This window comes from Taudactylus pleione, unplaced genomic scaffold (assembly GCF_031769625.1).
Source record: "Taudactylus pleione unplaced genomic scaffold, aTauple2 ptg000018l, whole genome shotgun sequence".
Taxonomy (NCBI): domain Eukaryota; kingdom Metazoa; phylum Chordata; class Amphibia; order Anura; family Myobatrachidae; genus Taudactylus; species Taudactylus pleione.
In genome coordinates this window covers 6,741,473-6,763,827 of record NW_028284420.1, presented here as the reverse complement: position 1 = coordinate 6,763,827, position 22,355 = coordinate 6,741,473, and the positions used below count along the sequence as shown (strand labels likewise).

Below are 22,355 nucleotides of genomic sequence, written 5' to 3'. Positions count from 1 at the left end.
ATTGAATAATTTGTGTTAGTATGATGTGTTTATTCTAGGGAATCGTCATATAGCTGACATGGGTCACCCACTATCTGACTCTATCCTATCATATTTATAAAACAAAAAAAAAAAGCGCTGGCATTTACACTTTGCCATCTGTCTGTCACATTGTCAGCCAAGCCTGATATGAATTCCCCTATTGGCCAATCAGATTGCTCCTTTGATCGGGCCCATTCAGTAACATAATCCTGCTTATCTGTTACACTTTCTGCTCTAATCTGATTAGGTCAGGTTTTTGCAGTAGACACATCTCACTGTTACAAAGGCACAAAATTTGTCAGTGCTGTATTGCACAGAGCAGCCTTATCAAAACAGACTGGCAGAGCCAGATTAGAGAACAGAGGTTAATGGAGAGACTGATAGGATCTGCCGAAGGTTATTTCGCAAAGCACCAGGAACACAACATCTGTTAGCTTCAAACTCTATCTCTCTCTGGCACAGAATGCCAACTTCACTCTTATATGAAGGTATACGTGGAGCATCTAAGGGTAAACACATGTAACCATTTTGGTCCCACACCCACCAATAGGAAAGGAATTGCAAATTCACAAATGTAGAGACTTTATAAAGTATCATGCAAAAAAAAACAATGGTGTTGTATTAGGTTTACTGTAACCAATCTCCTAATTAAAGTACTGATGCATGTTCAATGCAACCCTTGGTTTAATAAGCAATAGCAATATTAGACACACAATAAGACAATGCCAATAATATATGGTACCAAGATTGCTGCATGTGTGGCCCCATAATAAGTGTAATAATTGAGAAGAATAACGGGGGGCTCGGATGAGCCTGGATTGGCTTAAACCAGAAGGCTGGGGGCTGTCTTGGGTGGTAATCACATGTAGTTCAGTTAACCTATTATACAACTAGGCAGTGACGTGCGGTGAGGTAAATGGCTGGGGAGACACTGGCTGGTAACAGAGCCAGATTTACACATACATATATGAACCCAAGTGTTCATGTGGGCATTATACAAAGGTGCAGCAGTATATAGTTCTGGAAATTTGGTGTGTTCTGATCAGGGATGTGTGGAAAAGGTAGACAGGGGAGGCAGTGCCTCACCTGCCATACACTTTTTACTCCAGAGTTTTGACTATAAAAATGCTTAGAATAATACCATGAAGATATTTATAATATTTTCTTTAAATTTTTCTTACAATTGTTATAGTCAAAACTTTTGAGTATACCTAAATATGAAAGGAAAGGCTCTGCCTCACCTGACCGCACACTGCAACTAGGGGTGTGGTTTTTGCAGAGTTTACTTAAGTTCTGTATGCCAGGCTTTATGCCTCTTTCCTGAAGAATATTTCTCCATCCCAGCCTTCCCAAGTGCTTTGTTTGTTGTTAGCTATTGTTTTTGTCGTGAAAGTACTGCCTGGGTGCAGTTGGTGCATTGGATGCACTCACCTTCTAGTAATTGTGGAGAAATACTGTACCACCTTTACGGGGGCAGTATGGCCATCTTCGAATGGGATTGGGAGAGTGGAAGGTTTGTGCTTAGTACCCTAGTGACTGTTTTTTGCATCGACTGGGTGGATACCACCCGCAAGGCAGTGTTTTGGTTGTTTAGTTTTCATTGTGGGGGGATGCACTGTTATGGGGCTGTCATTTCTTGCCACCATACAGGGTGGGATGCATGACACCTCGCACTTTCGATTCAATGCCTTCCGCCGGTCATCGCATGCATACCGGCGTCGGTAACGCCGGTATGCATGACGATCCCCGCAAAGGACTGCTCTGTTGGTAAGAGTGGCCCTTTGCGGTGAAGGGGCTTCCGGGTCTATGACCCAGAAGCCCCTCCAGCATCCTTCTGCGCATGCCGCAGGGGGTGCTGGGAGGGAACCGATTGGGTCCCTCTCTCAGCAATCTCCCGATAGAAGCCATTAGGCTTCTATGGGTAACACCATCAGTAAGATGGCGTTACCCACTGCAGCCAAGCACTCCGGTGCTTGGTGCATATGACAAATGCTGTAAAACCTGTATTTTCGAGGTTTTACCGCATTTCTCAGCTTGCTGCGTCCCGCCCACAATCTTTTAAATAAATTGCTTTAAATAAATAGCTGACCTTTCTTAATTCCGTTTACTGTCTCTGTGTGTTTATGTCTTAGAAAAGTTTGGTTACGTATGATGAGCACACACCCAGGACACACCTCAGAAGTTACTAGGTTTGTAATTCAATGACATCATGCTCAGCATTGCGTTGGCATATGACCACTTTTGGTCTGTATGTGTCATCTGACAATCCCACTAAACGGCTACTACACAATCCAACCACACAGCCCAAGCTGTCAAAATAGAAAGAGATCCTTCTGCTCAACACTCAAGTCAACAATGTAACTATATGACAAAGTAAGAGATACAGGGGAAGATGTATCAAGCCTCCTAAAGAAGTTATCCTTAGCAACCAATCAGCTGCTGAACTAGCTAGCATTTATCAAGTATTTTCTATAAAATGATAGGTAGAAGCTGATTGATTGCTAGGGGCAACTTCTTCTTCTTTATGAGGCTTGATACATCTCCCCCAAAATATCTAATAGCTTTTGCAAGTGATCTTAGAATGTTTTCAGTAAGATGTGATCAAAGGCCATTAGAGTAAATCACAAACTGTCATACTCCCGACATGGTGATCTCCCACCTTTACGGCTTTATATGTAGAGTAAATGCTCACGCTGTTGAGTTTTATGTCACTTTTGTTTTGTCCAGAGACTTGACCAGTTAAATGGCAAAGCATAGTCCGACTTTGTCTTCTTGCCGAGCTGAAATGTGAAGCACCAGGACGCCGGTTCCTGTGTTTTTCTGAGAAAATGAGGAAGTGAGTATAAGACACTGTGTTGTACACATAACAGTATATGTATCTTCCTTACTAACTAGTTATCTAGGGGGAGATGTATCAAAGCTTGGATAGAGATTCCTGCATGTTCCTTCCTCCCCCGTCTGCCCCATCTGTGTCACACCTGGTTGTCTGCCCCTCCCTTTTAGAATGTAAGCTCTTATGAGCAGGGCCCTCTACCCTCTTCTGCTTCTCCCTACTTTACTTTCATCTACTTCTTACTCCCCACTGAAGCACCTAACACTTGGTTGCTTATGCTTTCCTGCTTATGTGGGTGTTATGGTCACTAATGTAGCAATATATATTATCCATGTCCTTGTCCTGCATTGTATTGTATTGTTCTGTAAGTCACTGGTCACCTATTTGTTTATGTACTTTGTAAGGCACTGCGGAACACTTGTGGCGCCATATAAATAAATGATAATAATAACAATAATAGAGATAAAATGGACAGAGAAGTACCAACCAATTAGCTTCTAACTGTCATTTTACAGGCTGTATTTGAAAAATGACAGATAGGAGCCAATTAGTTGGTACTTTTTCTCTCTCCACTTTATCTCCCACCAAGCTTTGATAAATCTCCACCATGTTCTCAAAGCTTTCTGCTCTAGCCCATGTACTCACCATCTTTCTTCTCACTGTGTGGAGCTCTCATCCTGTGCTCAGTGACATCCTTAAATGAGAAAAGAAATAGGACCACCTCTCCTTTCTCATTTTTGATGGGCACAAGGTCCAAGAGACACCAGAAGAGTTCTCCTGTTCATAAAAAAGACACAAATCTATGTCTATCTACAAACATTAAAATATAACATTTGTAAGCTATAAGTACATGTTTACATGGTGCAATAACACTTTAGGAAGGTTGCACACATGACCATGAGACAGGTTAAAAAAATAAGTGTAGAACCTATGAACTTACCATCTTTCTTATAGAAGCACACTTCCGCCTGGTACTCCTGCTTCTCATCCAGTGTTCTTTGGATGCCCTGCAGGACGGTATCACTGGTCTCCACCCCATATAGAAAACGGCAGCTACAGTTCTTTTGCATGACCTCTGTGCGACCAAAACCTGTGAGGTCACAAAAGCCATCGGAGCAGTAGACAATAGGGAAGCCATGTTGAACTTGGGCATTGCCCAACAGAAAATTACTGTCTGTGGGACAGAGAAACAGACAGAGTGATAATGAGAGACAATAATAGTGACCAGGTGGTAGTTTTACTAAGGCACAGGTTGTCAATGCGCCGATTATCTGCGGCTTTGTCCAATAGTGCTTGCTGGTCATTTCATAAAAATGTAATCGACACGTTGAATCCTACCTCTCACATTGTTTACTGAAATTTGCCCGCCATTTGTACTATATTTGGCCATCTAGTGACAGCCATCTTAAATCTCCTACTGACAGTGATTCTCCTGTTTAATAACTGTTGCTGCAACTACATTTTGGTTTGAGAAGTCAACTGGGGCCTTGCTTATAGCCAGATATTAACAGCTAGGACTCGGAAACCTGTGGAAAGCTGCTATGAGCCAAAAAGAGTTTGTAAGATATACCAGCTTAACATTAATTTGTTTACACTGAATTGAACCTAATCTGGTAAAAGCAGGTTTATACGAACCTGCACTTTGGAGAAATAGAGGTTATTTGTCACTGCTAGAGATGTGCGCCGGACCATTTTTTGCTGGTTTTGGTTTTGCTTCTAATTCATCTACCGATTTTGGTTTTGCAAAACCGCCGTGACTGGTTTTACTTTTGCTTTTAGATTTTTTTTCCAAAAATGTACAAAAAAAGCTACAGTAAAATAACATAATCTGCACCTTTTTTTGTTCCTAAAGCATTATTAATCTCAATAACATTAATTTCCACTAATTTCCAGTCAATTTTGACCACATCACAGCTCATATTATTGTTTTCATGGAGTTTAGGCCAAAAGGTTGCACCGAGATAGGTGGCTGACTAAGCTAAGCGACAGCAGTGGGCGACACAAATATGTGGCAGTTCAACTTCCAACATGGCATATGGACCACACTGCGTGGAGTCACAGGGCTTATATATGCATGTGAACAAAGCACACTAGGGTAAAGCGCACCAAACAGTATAAACAATTGAAGAATATCTTTATTTTTCATTTTGTAGCTCAACCCTCACTGCGGCAATTCAGGGGGGTTTTATTTTATTATGTACATGAATAATAATGCACAGTGGTACAGTGCACACAGGTTGTGCAAACTTAAAGTTAAAATAATTAAAAAATAATTTATTTTACATTTTTTTTACATTTTAATTTTTTTTTACTTTTTTCGCAACTGACAGTGACACTACACAATCTAGTGCTGCTTGTGAACAGACACTTTAGATGGACACAGCACAGCCAATTTACAGCAGAGCACAGTGCATCATACAGCAGCGTGCCCATATTCACCATATACACACTGAGTATACAGAGCACAGCCACTTGTTAATGACTCTGGAGTCTGGACATAGCACAGCCAATTGAATTTACAGCAGAGTACAGCGCAGCATATAGCAGCATGCCCCTATACGCACTGACTATACAGAGCAGCACAGCCACTTGTGAGTCTGGAATCTGGACACAGCACAGCCAGTACAGAAAAGTACAGCAAAGCAAAGCATACAGCAGAGTGCCCCCCCTTGTCGAAAACCAAATAATTGGGTAAGACAGAATCTGTTTGGCAATCAGGAAAACCTGCACGACGCCATCTTGTGAATGACAGCAAGACTCCATTTTATATATATATATATATATATATAAATGTATGTTTGTGTGTGCATATTGCCCATCATGCATGGACTTACGTGTATAATATCACACACAGACTTATATTTGAAAAGTAGCAAAATTCCCTGCAACTCATACACACAATGTTAAACAGAACAAAGTCAGCTTTTTAGTGATCCTTCCCAAAATCATACTGGCATGGCCACACACACACATAGATGCCCTTCCAGCTTAGTGCTGCTCGCTGAGTGCCCCACCGTCCCTCAGACGCACAACACAATTCAGTGCTGTTTCTCCCCGCATACATACATTTAAAAGCAATGGTCCCGTAACGCAAAAAGGATAATTATTACTAGCATATAAAGAAATGAATGTTTTCTGTAACTATGGCTTAGTAAATGACAATTGGACCGTGTTTGGTGCCGTACTGATCTACTTTGTTCCCACAGCGTTCCGGTGGCATCGGTGAGAAGATCAGAACATGCGGCTATGAAATATGAATGTTAGAGAGAATAACTTCTTGAAATGTTGTATGCCATAGTTTAGACTAGATTTATTATGCAGCGGGAAAGTGGACACAATCAGGTTGTTGGAGGCTTGTGTCTTTGCACTGACCTATGAATTGTACCGTAACGGAAGAAACAAGAAGAGGAACCAATGAGAACCTGCCAACGTATTCTATTGTATTGCTTATCCCAGTACGGGTATATATGTGAGTGCTCTGAAACAAGATGCCAGTCTGCGGTGTTCCTGTTATGCTGTACCTTATGACCTAATGTTTGTACAATTTGGTTTGCGCTCATTGTTAGATCATAGCATGGTAACATCTGTACTTTTACCTGAATAATAATCTTTAGCGCGTTGGACCGCTATTCAACTGTCTTAGAGTTTTATTAATGGTATAATTAAACACAACGCTAATTAACGACATCTTGTGGTTTTAGAAGGTATAGGCAGGTTTTGTCTTAGAGGTTCTAGGCAGGTGAATCTTAGAGGTTTATAGGCAGGAATGTACTAAAGGTTTATTTACAATTCAACACCCTATACATACAGAGCAGCACAGCCAATTGTGAGTCTGGACACAGCACACCAAATACAGAGTACAACGCAGCATACAACAGTGTGCCTGACAGTAAAATGGCACCGAGTCCCGGCCGTGGCACCTTATACAGAACCCAAAACCCACGAGAATAGGACGCCGTGAGGATTGCCTCAGATTCTTGGAAGTGGGATCTGAGTCACGCGGGAAGACCCGAGCCGCCGCTACGATTGCCTCAGATACCGGGAGTTTGGGCACGTTCGGATTACAGGTAGTCCGAACCGCTTATCTCTAGTCACTGCACCAACTGGGACACAAATGTGGGCTTATGGCCAAGGGCATAGCTACCATAGGTGCAAGGGATGCAGCTGCTATGGGGCCCAGAGCTGAGAGGGCCCATCTTTCTTGTCAAAGTTACATGTGTTATATACATTTTTCACCATTGGGTGATACATAGGGGCCCTTACAAACTTTTGCTATGGGGCCTTAAAATACCTAGTTACATCCCTGCTTACGGCATTTATAATAAGTTGGAGGAATGTTATGGCTACAGTATTTAGCCTTTTATGTGTTTTTAATTTTGCATTTTACTGTTTGTTATATTGAATACATTTTATCTTAATTGTGAAGCACTATAAAAGTATTGTTATATCTATTTATATTTATGTCGAGACACCGCAGGTTATTACTTCTTTTCTTTTTGGCTTTAATCAATAGTTTGAAAATGGCAAAAGGATTAAATGCTATATCAGACTTGTTTTAAAACAGCTAATTTACTGTACTACTTAAGTTAAATATAATTCAGTAATTTAAATGGTAATTTTGATTTTATTACTTGCTTAGCTTTTTTTTCCAGTTCTCAGAATTAGTTCTCAGAACAATAAGTATGTTTCACGTGCATTAAAATGAAATCCTTCTTCAAATATTGAATAGCATTATATTTGGCATATTGTTTCATTTTAGTGATTTATTAGAACAGAAAATTCAAATAAAATAGAAAATTTTCACTACCATGTTAATAATATGCATAAATGATAAATGGCTCAACACAGTCAGAGGCAAAAGCACATGCAGGGCTCCTCCAGGATTAACTGCCAACTGCCTCTGCACATTCCACCAAACCTTCACTATTAGGATAAATTATATGTAACAAAGATGTTAAAATTGAGGTATAAAGTAGTTCTGGCCATAAGAGGGCAAAAGGAGATGTAGTCATGAGACCGGCGGCCACATGCTCGCCAGTCTCAATCCCGACATAGGAATCCAAGGGATTTAACATAGGCATCGAAATACCCACACCTATGTTAATCCCGATGCCGGAAGGCTGGGGACGCCCTTAGTGTTAGCCGTGGGGGGAGAGGGTTAGGATTAGGGAGTCTAGCAGGGTTAGGTTTGGTGGGGAGAGATTAGGGTTAGGCACGCCTAGGGGGGAGGGTTTGGGTTAGGCACCCCCAGGGAGAGATTAGGGTTAGGCACCCCCCCCCCACGTATGGGACAGGTTTAGGGAGCGGTAAGAGGGAGTTAGGGTTAGGCACCCCCAGGGGGAGGTTAGGGTTAGGCACCACTAAGGGAGGGTTAGAGGGGGGACAGGGGAGGGTTAGGGTACTTACCTGCCCCAGTCGGGATCTTCATCCTGTCGGGCATCCGCTGCCGGGAATTCAATCCCATCCCGGCAAAAGGACACTTGTTATATATTTTTTAATTATGGTGCAGAAAAATGCTTGCAGGATCCTTGTTATGCTGCTGTCACGGCCAATCATCGCAAACAACGGTTGCAATGGTTCTTGCAAATGCAGTAAGGAGTTGTCTGACACAGTAATGAGGTATCTGCACCCGGTCAGGCTGCGGGAAGCTTCAGCTCCTGCAGCCTGACCAAAGGAGCAACCATCATGACCATCGTTCTTGGTGGTTACAATGGTGCTCGCAAATGCAGTAAGGAGGTGTCTGACATTTCCTTCTGCATTTGCATTAAGATGGACGGAATTGCACAGCCGCTTGCGTGCGGCTCTGCAAATCCGTCCATCTCTGAATCAGGCCTTTAGCTTGATGAGTGGGAAATGAGCAGAAGCTTGAGGCCTTAATAAGACTCCTTCACATGAAACCAATAATAATAATATATGTATTGGTGTAACTGGCTCAGTATGAAGCTTGATCAATACAGTGCTCAGAACTTCCAAGCAGAGCAGGTAGTAGGTGTGACCACAACAGAGTCCCTGTAGTACCATCAAGAGAATTCTGTGCAGGATGGCCCAGATGATTAATGTAGAGATGAATGTGGACTAAATGATGCAGAATGCACTTGTATGCAGGTACAGTAACTGCAGATACCGTTCTAGACATGGTATACACTGCGTGTGCAGGTACTGGTGCAGATGCACTCTATGGGATATATTTACTAAAGTGCGGGTTTATAGCGGGTTGCCCATAGCAACCAATAAGATTCTACTTATAATTTATCTAGCACATTCCAGAAAATAATTGCTAGAATCTGATTGGTTGCTATGGGCAACATCTCCACTACTATAAGCACACAGTTTAGTAACTATACGTATACCCCATAGAGTGCAGATAATTGACGGCAGAGTCAGATGCAGGTGTACTTTAGAATGCAAGTCACTGAAGGCAAAAAGTAGATGTAGATGCACTTTTGGAAATGCAAGACACTGAAGGCAGGATCAAATGCAGCTGCACTTTGCAAATGCAGATTGCTGGAAGCAGGATTAGGTGCAGGAACATAAGCCACTGCAGCCTGGAGTCAGGAGACTGATCTCAGATGAACATAGCTGTTCTGACAAAGAACATGCTAGCAAAGGAGGTTAAAATAGGGAACTCCCAGCACCTCCTGGTCAGACAGGTCATGTGATGTAAATCCCGGAATCTGGTAGTCACATGATTGAATCCAAGATGGCGGCGCCCATTCTTTGCTGCTGCGAGTACTACCAGATAGGATTTGCCTAACTCATGCGTAGATGTAGACACAAAAAAATGCAGATCACAGGTGCACAACTCCAAATTACTAATTATATATAAATAAAAATACATTTTGCAATTAAATTTTGCAATAAATAGAGGTTTTTAGCATAATCATGGTCAAGTTTATGGGCCTACCCACTATATCCAGGTAACCTCTGTAGGGTCAAATCCAGGGCCACAGGACACCCCCAAACCAGCTGAGCTGAGCCACCTCAGGGCATTGCTCTAATGAGAAAGGTGAAGTGTAGAATAAGATAGATAAGAGCAGCTACGTCTGCATATATAGAGTAGAAAAGTGAAAATACATATATAATAAACAAACAGTAAAAGTGTTTAAAATATTGCAAAAAGGGAAAAGTGTTATAATGCAATGCCCTGAAGCAGACCAAACAAAGCAATCCAGGGGACCCACGCCCCAAAAATCAACCCAAAGCTACAGTACAGTATATAATTTGAAGGACTTACCTATATTGTGCCTTGTACTAGTGTGCATAACAATGCCAGACTCCATGCTTTACACCAATGGGGCAGGGGTGCTAGTCCAGGCTGAAGGTGTCTCATTAGAGCAATGCCCTGGGGTGGCTCGGCTGAGCTGGTTTGGGGGTGTTCTGCACCCTGGATTTGAACCCCAGTATGTTAGGGACCTACCCTACAGAGGTTACCTGGAAATGACGGGTAGGCCCATAACCTTGGCCATGATTATGCTAAAAACCTCTATTTATTGCAAAATTTCATTGCAAAATGTAATTATATTTATATATAATTAGTAATTTGGAGTTGCGCACCTGTGATCTGTCTTTTTTTTGTGACTGCATTAATAGTCTCAACAGGTGGCACCTCCTATTATATACTGTATATTCAAGGTGTGCAGTCTAGGACTTTTTCCCATATACTCATGCGTAGATGTACCAGCCAGAGTCTCAGGAACGCCAAGCACAACCAGAAGTGACATGGATGGCGATGAAATGACACAGCTGGACCCAGTAATGGGGGCTACGACCCCGATGTATGACAGCTGCTATCTCTTGTTAATATGGCTGTTGGCAGAGCTGGAGCACTGTGGCACTGTGCGCTGTGCTGGCCCCTTCCCTTGAACCCGCAATGGTCACGCAGAGAGGGTAGGGCTCGCAGCACAGGGAAGTGTGACTGCAGGGGGCCTGCCCAAAACATCCAAAGGGCTCTGGGCAGATCTCCATCAGTGATATTAGCTGCAGTGGGCCGTTCCAGGCAACCTGCAAGCCAAATGCAGGGACCGTGGGGCAGCGACGGAGCTACCCCCACGGCCCTGCGACCTGGGTGACGGCACTGCTCGCACACCACTCCCTTCAGCCTTGGCTGTTGGAAACATTATAACTAAAGCTGGCCATTCTAAATGGTAATCAGTCAGATCAGCCAATGAAATTACAGTTCTGAATAATTAACGTTCAGTATATGAATGATATTCATCCACAGGACCTGATTCATCAATGATCGCAATTGCGATTACGCACGCAGATTGTGGCGTACTGCGCATACATATGCATCACAGTGCGCGTGTGCGAAGGCTCCAATGCGATCACAGTGACCACGCAGACCCATCGCAGAGTGATTGACAGGAAGTGACCGTTTGGGGGTGTTGACAGGGGGTGGTCGGGGAAACAACTGAAAAACAGTCAGGATCATTTGGTTATCAAACCTGTAAAATCTTCCTAATAGTTATTCGGCCAACTCCAGGCAGTGAATGGAGATTGCCTCCATACATCTTGCAGTGTCACTCCTGCCCTAGCTGGTCAGCTGCACTATAGTGGAGTCTATAGCCAGCTTTATCATACACAACAGTTTGGTAGACAATTTTTCTGATATGACTAATTTTGGGGCCTAAAGACATTGGGACTGATTCTGAGTTGGATGCAGTGTCAAAGCCACACACAGTTGGGCAATGTTTTAAGTCTGCGCATTCATACAAACCACACCGGGCATGTGTCCCGGTTCTCAGCGCCTAGAGACACAGTACAGAATCAGACGTCTGTGAATCTTAGTGGGCATTACTGGGAGGTAATATGGGTGGTGACTAAGCCAACGCGGGCTGGTTGCTGAAAGTGGCTGCGTCCAAAGACTCTAAACCGCTCACACAAGAGGCCATACTCAGGCAGAGAACCTGCACCTGCCATAGGACTGGTACAAATTTAATAGTGCGACCGAAGACTCGCAGAGATGGAAATGCTCTTTCTCGAGACGCATCTCGTTTTTTGAAAATCAACCGCAACATGAGCATAAGACGCAGCCATGTCTGTGTCTGACTCATAATTAGGCCCATTGCCTCAATTACCTGGCCCTACAGACTACTTGACCAATATGGAGACCCCTGCATGCTCAGTACTGCAATGTTTGTGGGGGCTTCTCTTGCTGGTGTGAATCAAATTTTGAACAGGACCTTCCCCATTTACAACTCAGCAAATGTCATGGCTAATTTCATAATGTTTCGGGCCACCTAGCAAACTCTGTGGGCCATATTTACTAAAGTGAGAGTTTTGGGTGCTATGGGAAACATCTCCACTTCTAAAAACCTCACTTTAGTAAACATACCCCTGTGACTTATATGTAATAAGTGACCATGAACTGTAATAATCATATTTGCAATCATCCTGTAGGCCAGGGGTGGGGAACCTTTTATCTGCCAAGGGCCATTTTGATATATATAACATTATTTGTGGGCCTGGTGCAGGCCACGCCCCTCTGCATGAAGTCACATGGGGGCATGGCCACACTCTTCGGTGATTACAGCAATGCACTGAGCATCCTGAGGATGCTCAGGGGTGCTGCAAGGGCAGCGGTGTGACCATCTGAAGCATCCTAAGGATGCTCCAGGCGGCACTGCTGCATAGATTCTGGCTGCAGGGTGCCATTTTAGGCACCCTGCGTCACAAACTGTATGGGAAAACCAGGGGGTAGGGTGGCTAGGGATAAGCAGGTGAGTGGCCCATGAGTTGCTGGGCTGCCTCTTGTGCGGTGACAAGAAGGAGTAAGTCTTCAAAACCTGCTTCACTCTGGAACCCGCCAGCTTGCATGTTGGCTGTTCAAACTGTCACGAACCGTACGGGAAAGCCAGGGGGTAGGGTAGCTAGGACACAAGCAGGTGAGTGACAGCTAGGTATCCCTATTGCAGTCAAACCCAGGTTTGGCTAGACCTGCCCAGAGGTGCGGAGTTTTACTCACTTGGTGGTCTTCACCAGTGACCCCTCCAGTTGGGATATGGGTTTCGCTGCATCAAGTGAGCAGGTCGCGGCCCTCTGGACAGGTACCTGGGAGTGGCAAGAAGACCGGAACTATATTAGAAAGAATATTTGAACACAGGAGATCAGCGTGAACTGAATACTTGAGTGCAGGAGATCAGGGCATGAACTGAATACTTGAACACAGGAGATCAGGGTATGCACTGAATACTTGAATACAGGAGATCAGCAAATGAACTGAATACTTGAACCAGGGAAATTGATTGAATACTTGAACACAGGAGATTAAGTGAATACTTGAACACAGTAGATGAAGTGAATACTTGAACACAGGAAATGAAGTGAATACTTGAGCACAGGAAATGAGCTGAAATAGCTAGAGGTCCAGCTGAAAGCTAACTAGCAAATATCATGAATGCTGACACCATAGTAACACAGGGAGGCCGCAAGAGAGCCAAGCAGCACACTAAAAAACAACATAGGAATTTACAAGAAATACTGGAGTACTGTGAGAGCAGAAGTAATACGCAGGGAATTAGCATGGGAGCTAATATAAGTAACACTGGTGGTCAGCGTGAAGGCTGAAACAACACACTGTAGATACTTCGGGGAAAACACTGAAGAGCATAATAATCACTGGAACAGCGGAGTTGAACAGCAGTTTTCTGTTCCTGGAGTCAGACTTAAATACCCCTGGGTAGCTGGTCATTGGATCAGAGGATCAACTGAGTGACCACAGGACTACCATTGGTAGAGACTAGTCAGGTGATATGGACCAACATGGCTGCGCCCATGCCTGGCACCCCGGAAACCAGGATGCACGCACAGAAGCCCTAGCAGACCCCGGTGAGAATACTCAGACACCACTAACCTCCACTCCCGCGACTGAACACCTAAGCCCAAGGACCCCGGCGCGGAGGTGAGTAGCGGCCTATCCCAGGCTGCATCCTGACACCCTGCTAGCCAGATGAGGCTAGCAGAAAGAAGTTCAGAGGGCCAGACCAAATTATTCCGGGGGCCTTATACTGCCCCCGGGCAGGAGGTTCCCCATCCCTGTTGTAGGCAGTCTGCACCTTTGTTCCTTATGTGGTCACATTAAGGTTAATTTACCTTACAGTGTGTCATGTAATATTATTATATAACAACACTTTGGCTGCAGAGAAATGACTGAAATATCTATGCTGGAAACCAAGTTGGACACTGGAAACTATTGGCTTGTGATGACACTGCTGTACTTTCAGGAAATTACCAGCGAATTCAGCTAAAGTTTTTATCTCCACTTTGGTTACATTAAAAATGAGTAATTTTAAATGGTCTTTAAAAAGTAACGTACCTCATGAATAAGATACATTTAAAGTTCTCAATTTTCAAGGTAGATTTTCTTAATCAAATTCTGCACCAAAGATTTTGTACTTTTTTTTTTCCCATCATCTTCATATTTGAAACATATTTCACAGTGTTATACAGTACAATCTCAGACAAAACCAGACACAGTGTTATACAGTACAATCTCAGACAAACCAGACACACAGTGTTATACAGTACAATTTCAGACAAACCAGACACACAGTGTTATACAGTACAATCTCAGACAAACCAGACAGTGTTATACAGTACAATCTCAGACAAACCAGACACACAGTGTTATACAGTACAATCTCAGACAAACCAGACAGAGTTATACAGTACAATCTCAGACAAACCAGACACACAGTGTTATACAGTACAATCTCAGACAAACCAGACAGTGTTATACAGTACAATCTCAGACAAACCAGACACACAGTGTTATACAGTACAATCTCAGACAAACCAGACACACAGTGTTATACAGTACAATCTCAGACAAACCAGACACACAGTGTTATACAGTACAATCTCAGGCAAACCAGACACACAGTGTTATACAGTACAATCTCAGACAAACCAGACACACAGTGTTATACAGTACAATCTCAGACAAACCAGATACACAGTGTTATACAGTACAATCTCAGACAAACCAGACACACAGTGTTATACAGTACAATCTCAGACAAACCAGACACACAGTGTTATACAGTACAATCTCAGGCAAACCAGACACAGTGTTATACAGTACAATCTCAGACAAACCAGACAGTGTTATACAGTACAATCTCAGACAAACCAGATACACAGTGTTATACAGTACAATCTCAGACAAACCAGACACACAGTGTTATACAGTACAATCTCAGACAAACCAGACACACAGTGTAATACAGTACAATCTCAGGCAAACCAGACACACAGTGTTATACAGTACAATCTCAGACAGACCAGACACACAGTGTTATACAGTACAATCTCAGACAGACCAGACACACAGTGTTATACAGTACAATCTCAGACAGACCAGACACACAGTGTTATACAGTACAATATCAGACAAACCAGACACACAGTGTTATACAGTACAATCTCAGGCAAACCAGACACACAGTGTTATACAGTACAATCTCAGGCAAACCAGACACACAGTGTTATACAGTACAATCTCAGACAAACCAGACACACAGTGTTATACAGTACAATCTCAGACAGACCAGACACACAGTGTTATACAGTACAATCTCAGACAGACCAGACATAGTAACAGTAAATGTAGAGCACAATCTGAGTTAGGTTGTAGAGCCTAGTTACTGGTGCTTACAATGAAGAAGTGATAGATAAAAAGCTATTGCCATGTACAAGGTCATGATGATAAATATACAAAGAAAAAACCTTTGCCTTGTTTGTCATCTCACAATGACACATTATGCATTAAGGGCCTGATTAATTAAGGATCGCTATTACAATCACAGCTCTGTAATCACATGCAGGTCTACTGCTAAAATATGCTAATGAATGCTATCGCAGTGCCGTCGCACTGCCAGCACTATCGCTATGTCACATCTGTAACACATTGCAAACCTCCATAAATATCGGTAACATCGAGTACCATCGGCCCCTCACGCAGAATTACAGCAGCGCTGACCTAACTCAGAAATTGATAACCTCTCTGCACTCAGTGAGTACACAAGCTGCGTGTGCGATCGCACTGGCTAATTTATGCACGCCCATGCAACGGCATTCAAACAGACTGACACGCCTGCCTTTCTCCGACCACTCCCCCGTCACCACCCCCAAATGCTCACTGCCTGTCAATCACTCTGTGATGGCTCTCCGTGGTCTGTGTGAAAGCAATGGTGCCATCGCGCATGTGCACTGCGATGCCTACGCATGCGCAGTACGGAACAATCGGCCGTCTGCATACGATTTAGCAATAGCGATCCTTAATAAATCAGGCTCTAGGACTGAAAACATAAATAGAGGTTCTTGCATTCCTTTATACATGTCCTTCTCAATACTAAAACATTATTTAAAAGGGGATTCCACCCTAATTAAAATTCCTTTCATCCCACCAAAAGTGGCCGGCTATGTTAGCCAGCAATCGACACAGGGCAATGAGGGTCAACTAGACTTTTCTAATGAGACACTGCCCATTATACCAGGCATCTGAGATATCTCCATGTCTAGAGCCTCTGCGATGCTGCTAGTCTGGGTTGGGCCAAGTGGAGATGTCAGTATGGGTGGTTATCTGCTTAAAATAAAGCATGCAGTAGCTGGCTCGGCTCATGTTAAAGACAGACTGCATTAATGAGAGATTGAATGGTACTGCTAAAGCTATCCTTTCAGTTAAACATGTAAGAACTCTGTAAAGCAACAACGGGGTTAAAAACGATTGTGCCTTTTAATCATTGATCTTGGCTTTAGAAATCTCATGAAGTTAAATTAGTCTCTGGTTCATCTAACGCCCATCGCCAGGTTTCTAAAAATGTATCAAATAGCATTACAGTAAACATGTTGTTATGGTAACTTTAATCATGAAGGCTGCGGGTTAAGAGGGGATGCGGCTGAATCAGAAAACTTCTCCTTCTCCTAATTTATACAAGTAGCAGCACAGCGTGGGAAGTGTCAGTTTCCCCTCCCCACCTGCAATATTCCTGCCACGCTGGTAGTGTACAATAGATGTAATTCCGGGCAGTGCAGCGCGGACAGGTCTAATATCAGTCCTATTCATTATACATCACCAAGGATTCTTAATGTACAAACAATCATCTACTCTGTATATTGTTTCTCTCTAACTGGGTTGTAATGCAAAAAGAAAGAGTGGCAGCATTCTGCATATAAGAATTTTCTAAACCAATAAGTAGTATTTTTAGTCACGCTCATCTACAGTATGCAAGGTGCAAGATATTAGTGACTATTACTATGGGGAGCTTGACTGTTCGGCCAGGCACCAAGGGGGTCTATGTACTAAGCCTTGGAGAGATATAAAGTAGATGGAGACAAAGTACTAATTAATCAGCTTCTAACTCAATTTCAAACACAGCCTGAAAAGTTACAGTTAGGAGCTGATTGATTGGTACTTTATCTCTATCCACTTTATATCTCTCCAAGACATAGAGCTATTTCACACACTCCGGTTTTCAGCCTGGTGTAAAATCTAGTGCATGCAGGAATTCAACGGGCCCTTTCACACGGCACGGCCACGGCACGGTCGCCGTGTTATAGCCGGAAAAAACTACTATGCAGGACGGTGCCGTGCTGTGGCCGTGCCGTCCCTGCACGCCAGTAGTGTGAAGGAAACAATGTTTCCTTTCACACACACTGGCCTCTGCCGGCCAGGCTTGTGCAGTAGCTGCTGCTGCTGCGCATGCCCTATAGAATAAAAAAATAAATAAAAGCGGCTCAAAGCCGCTGCTTGTGAAAGGCACAGAGTGCTGGCCAGCTACCGCCCGGTTCTTGCCTGGCTGGCCAGAACCGGAGTGTATGAAACAGCTCTTAGGGACTTAGGGACCCTCTAGCAAGCGGCCGCTCGCTCGTACGCGGCCGATGTTATGCAATTGCGCATGCATCGCAGTGCGCGTGCGTGAACTAGTCCGAGCGATCGGGAAGCGCTCGCTCGCCCAGCAAAGACAGCCCAGTGGAATAAGTGACAGGAGAGGCCGTTTGTGGGTGGTAACCGGAGCAGGACAGTAGTAACGGTGGAGTGGAGGTGCAAACGCAGGCGTGCCTGAGTGTTTCAACGCCGTTTCAGAGCCGTGCATAATTAACAGGCAGCATCATAGTGCACATCACCTGGTTGAATTATACACTGAAGTGCTCGCAGTGCTTGCGGTAGGGTACAGTCAACCGCAAGCGCTGTGGTCAGATCCGATGGAACCCGATGTACCGATGGTTTTATATACTTTCTGTAGATGACATGCGCTAATGGGCGGCTAAAGACAGGCTGGTGGGCGTCTGTAAACATAAAGTGATCGCACGCAAAGACATGCCGTGCTTATGCCTTGCCTTTGCGATCGCCTGCCTTGACATCACTAAGCTGAATTTGCATACGCTGGGAGCGAGCAGCCGCATCTAGTGAGCAGGTCTGAATCAGGCCCTTAGTACATAGACCCCCTAAGTCTTTTGAGAACTTAGCAACTTCCGTGTCTACTACTATGAATAGACTACAGGGGGTAAATTTACTAAGAATCGAGTTTGGTCGAGATGCCAATCTCAGGAGAGTTTAGGCATGATTTTCAACTCGCAAATTGACTAAAGGCAAAGTCAGGTGAGTTAGAGAGAGATTTCTCTCTTCTCACTCGTAAAACTCAGGTGAGATAGCAAACTCGAATCTTATCACCATCGGGCAAACTCGAAAGTACTTTTCACCTAAAAGATACAGGCCCTCATTCAGAGCCACTCGCTAGCGGCAGTACGCTCGTTCCGAGCGATGTTCGCACATCTGCGCATGCGTACGGTTTTTAGTACGCATGCGCGAACCAGTCAGTGCGGTCGAAAATCATTTGTACGCAATATAGCGAGTGCCTGCTATTTTGAGTGACAGAATGAGGCGTATGTGGGTGGGAAGGTGCTTGAAAACGAGGAGTGGAGATCCGATCGCAGGCGTGCTTAAAGGTCAAAACGGGCGTTTTATGGGTGTGCATAATTAATACAGCAGCGTCAATGACCACGTCACTTGTTTTTTTTTAACTCAGAACTGCTCGCAAAATAGCGGTTGAAAAAACCAACCACAAGAATAGCGAGCAGTTCATATCCTGTTCGATGTACTCGATTAATCTAATAAATAGCGGACATGACGTATGGTGCGAGCGGCCAGGGGGCGTTTTTATCAAATAAACGAGCGTATGTTTCGCTCGCTCATTCAGACTTAGAGGTGTGAACAGACTGCAATGTGCGAACGGATCATTTGCATAGCCACCCCTTGTTTTTGAACGAACGATCGCAAATAGCGAACGGCTCTGAATGAGGGCCACAGCTCGCAAATTTACCAAGAATCGAGATGACAATCTCGGGTGAGATGCCTGCAAACTCTCTGCCAAACTGAAGTTTGAAACACTCACCTCCAGAGCTGCGAGTTTGGCTGAAACATACACAAATCATTGTTTACAATGAGTTGTGTATGTTTCTGCCTGTAAATAGTTTAAATAGGGTATATTTAAAAAAAAAAAAAACATAGGGTCCACCCCCAAAAGCCTAACCAGTCCCGGACTTGCCAGCCAGTCCTGGTACCTGAAATTATGGGGAACAAAACGAGTACGGTTCCACTGTAATTTAGGTACCAGCACCAGGCTGCAGGGCCAGTCCTGCTTTTAATTGGGGGGGGGAAATTTCGTAGGGGTCCCATTATAATTAAAACCAGCAGAGGACCCTTTCTAGCAGGGGCTGATGCCACAGCCACGGAAGCCGTTTCACCAGGCTCCCCAGCCGCAGCATCAGTCCTGGCGAGTTGGGGAACCCCCAATAAAGGGGTCCCCCTCTCCAGGGCAGCCCTGGCCTAGGCTGATATCCCGGGGCTATCCCTGCCACCCCTGGGCTGTGGGTGATGGGTTGATAGTGTATGTAGTGTGTAAAAAAAAAGAATTAACAACATTGTCTTTACAGTGGAACTTCAGGTCCCAGCAAGCCTCCTCCGCATGCTGATGTCAGGATGCGGCCTGGGATTGGCCGCTACTCACCTTTGCGCTGGTGTCCTTGGGCTTAGGTGTCCAGACGCTGGGAGTGGAGGTGAGTGGTGACTGAGTATTCTCCCTGGGGTTCGCTAGGGCTTCCATGCGTGCATTCTAGTTTCCGGGGTGCCAGGCATGGGCGCAGCCATGTTGGCTCATATCACCTGACTAGTCTCTCCCAATGATAGTCCTGTGGTCACATCCAATGATCAGCCACCCAGGGGTATTTAAGTCTGACTCCAGGAACAAGTAACTGCTGTTCAACTTCTTTGTTCCAGTGCTTGTGATACCAGTGTTGTTCTGTGCTATTTCTTCAGAGAGTTGCTTCAGCTTGCCCACAGTTCTTCAGTTTCCAGTATTCGCTTTCATGCTAATCTCAGTCTGAGAGATTAGTTCTCTCTCAGTATTCTGTCTTTCATGTTTTCTATGTCTGTGTGTCTTGTATATGTGCTGCTAGTTCTATTGCAGCTTTCTGTGCTACTGAGGTGTCAGATTACCTGCTAGTACTAATTAGCTCCAAGCTGCCTCTTTAAGCATTCCCAGCCAGTCTACAGCTCTGTGTTTGTCTGTGTATATCTGCACCTGCATATGTAACATTCCCAGTATAAGCCTGTCTACATCTCTGTGTATTTCTGTGCAACTCTGCACCTGCTTTGTTACAATTCCCAATATATGTGCCTGTGTCCACTTCTCTCTGTGTCTCACTGTGCTAATCACTAGTTAGCTCTCAGCTGGTCCTTCCAGCACTTTCCCAGTATTTGCATTTGTCCATTCTGCTCTGTATCTTGTCTGTGCAAAGCCGTACCAGCATTTCTAGCACTCCCAGTATTTGCCTTTGTCCACTCTGCTCTGTGTCTTGTCTGTGCAAATCAGCACCAACATATTTAACTGTTTCCAGTCCATGCCTGTGTTCTAGCATTCAGATCCATCTCCAGAGTTCTAGCATTCTGTTCACCTCCAGTATTATAGCATTCATAATAGTCCCGGTCTTCTGCCATTCCCAGGTACCTGTCCAGAGGGCCGCGACCTGCTCCCTTGGTGCGGCGAAACCAAACCCCAATTGGAGGGGTCACTGAAGAAAACCACCAAGTGAGTTAGAAACCGCGCCTCTGGGCAGGTCTAGCCAAACCTGGGTTCGGCCGCAACTAGGAGACCTAGTCCAGTCACTCCCATAGTCACCTGAACCCCACGGTTCACCGTCCTCCACAGAGGAACACTTGCACTGGATCGTGACAGTTGGTACTTGGAGAACCACAAGTACCAGCATGTGGGGCATTAAGGACCCGCTACTACCTTTAGTTCACCTGTAAATACGGGAAAATCACCCGAGATTCGGCGATGCAAATCGAGATGAAAAATAAACTAAACTCGACCATTCTCGACTCTTAGTAAATTTACCCCCAGCAATCTCACTCATTTCTATAGTAATGGTATCCAGTGTATTTACAATGTTGACAATCAGAACGTCAACAACAGAAGATCGACATTCATGATGTTGACAAGGTTAAAATGTTGAGTAATGTTGACTTCTGCTAAATGTCATAATTGACAGAATGTTGACATAAGAAATATTGACATTGTCATAGAGTCAACATTTCTATTAGCGTTAGGGTCAACTTTAGGGTTAGGGATAGAAAAACACTCAAAACACATTGTCACTATTTCAACAATGTCGACATTACATCAGTGTCGGCACACTGAATGCCGACACGGTCGATTCCAACTTTATCAACACGTTAACATTACGACAATGTTGACATTCACAATGAATGTGAATTTTGACAAAATATACCACACCCATTAATAACCTGTCCCCTTCAAACTTTAATATACACATTAGTAATGCTTTTTGTATCAATCTGAATGTTAAAATAATGTATACAGTACATTGCTAATATATACACATAAACAAATACAGAGCAATCTCCCCTCCCTGCACAAGTATTGCATCACTCTATCACATTTTACGCTTTCATTAAGTAAGATACACGTCAAATACTATCTAGGGCCATATTCAATTAGCGGTGAAAACTGCAGTTTTTTCGCCATCGGTGAAAACTGATTTTTTTTTTTCACCAAAAAAAGGGAGAAAACAACAAATAGGCGTTTTGTTTTTTTTACCCAAAATTTGTGCAGTCGTTTTTTTCCAAAGTGCACAACTTCCGATAAATTTTTAGTGTAATTTATCATTAGGGGTGTCCAAGGGGTTCTGAGAGAAATCTTCACATTTTTAACCAAAAATAGGAATTTAGCTTTTTTTTTTCTCCTGGTCTGGGATGGAGAAAACTTTTCTCCAGTTTTTTTTCTCCATATTCACCTTTTTGCTGTTTTTTTTTGCGAAAATTTTGCCATTTTTTTTTTGGCTAAAAACGTCCGGTTTCGCAGATGGTGAAAAAAATTTCAGTTTTCGCTGCTAATTTAATATGGCCCAAAACCTCAAAAGGAGGAGGAGAAGAAGGAGAATACAGTGGTAGAGCATAACAAAAGTTCATAGTGCTTAT

The 22,355-nt window shown here is 43.8% G+C and overlaps 1 protein-coding gene across 1 annotated transcript in view; it reads right to left on the bottom strand.

Moving 5' to 3' along the window:
- The window catches only part of KCNH4 (potassium voltage-gated channel subfamily H member 4), a 198,530-nt gene that overhangs the window by 52,447 nt on the left and 123,728 nt on the right, over positions 1-22,355 (bottom strand). The window contains exons 2-4 of the mRNA XM_088442465.1: positions 3,795-4,028; positions 3,500-3,631; positions 2,714-2,841 (exon numbers count right to left, since the gene is read on the bottom strand). Coding sequence (XP_088298591.1) covers positions 2,714-2,841; positions 3,500-3,631; positions 3,795-4,028 — 494 coding nt within the window. The remainder of the gene's footprint in view (positions 1-2,713; positions 2,842-3,499; positions 3,632-3,794; positions 4,029-22,355) is intronic.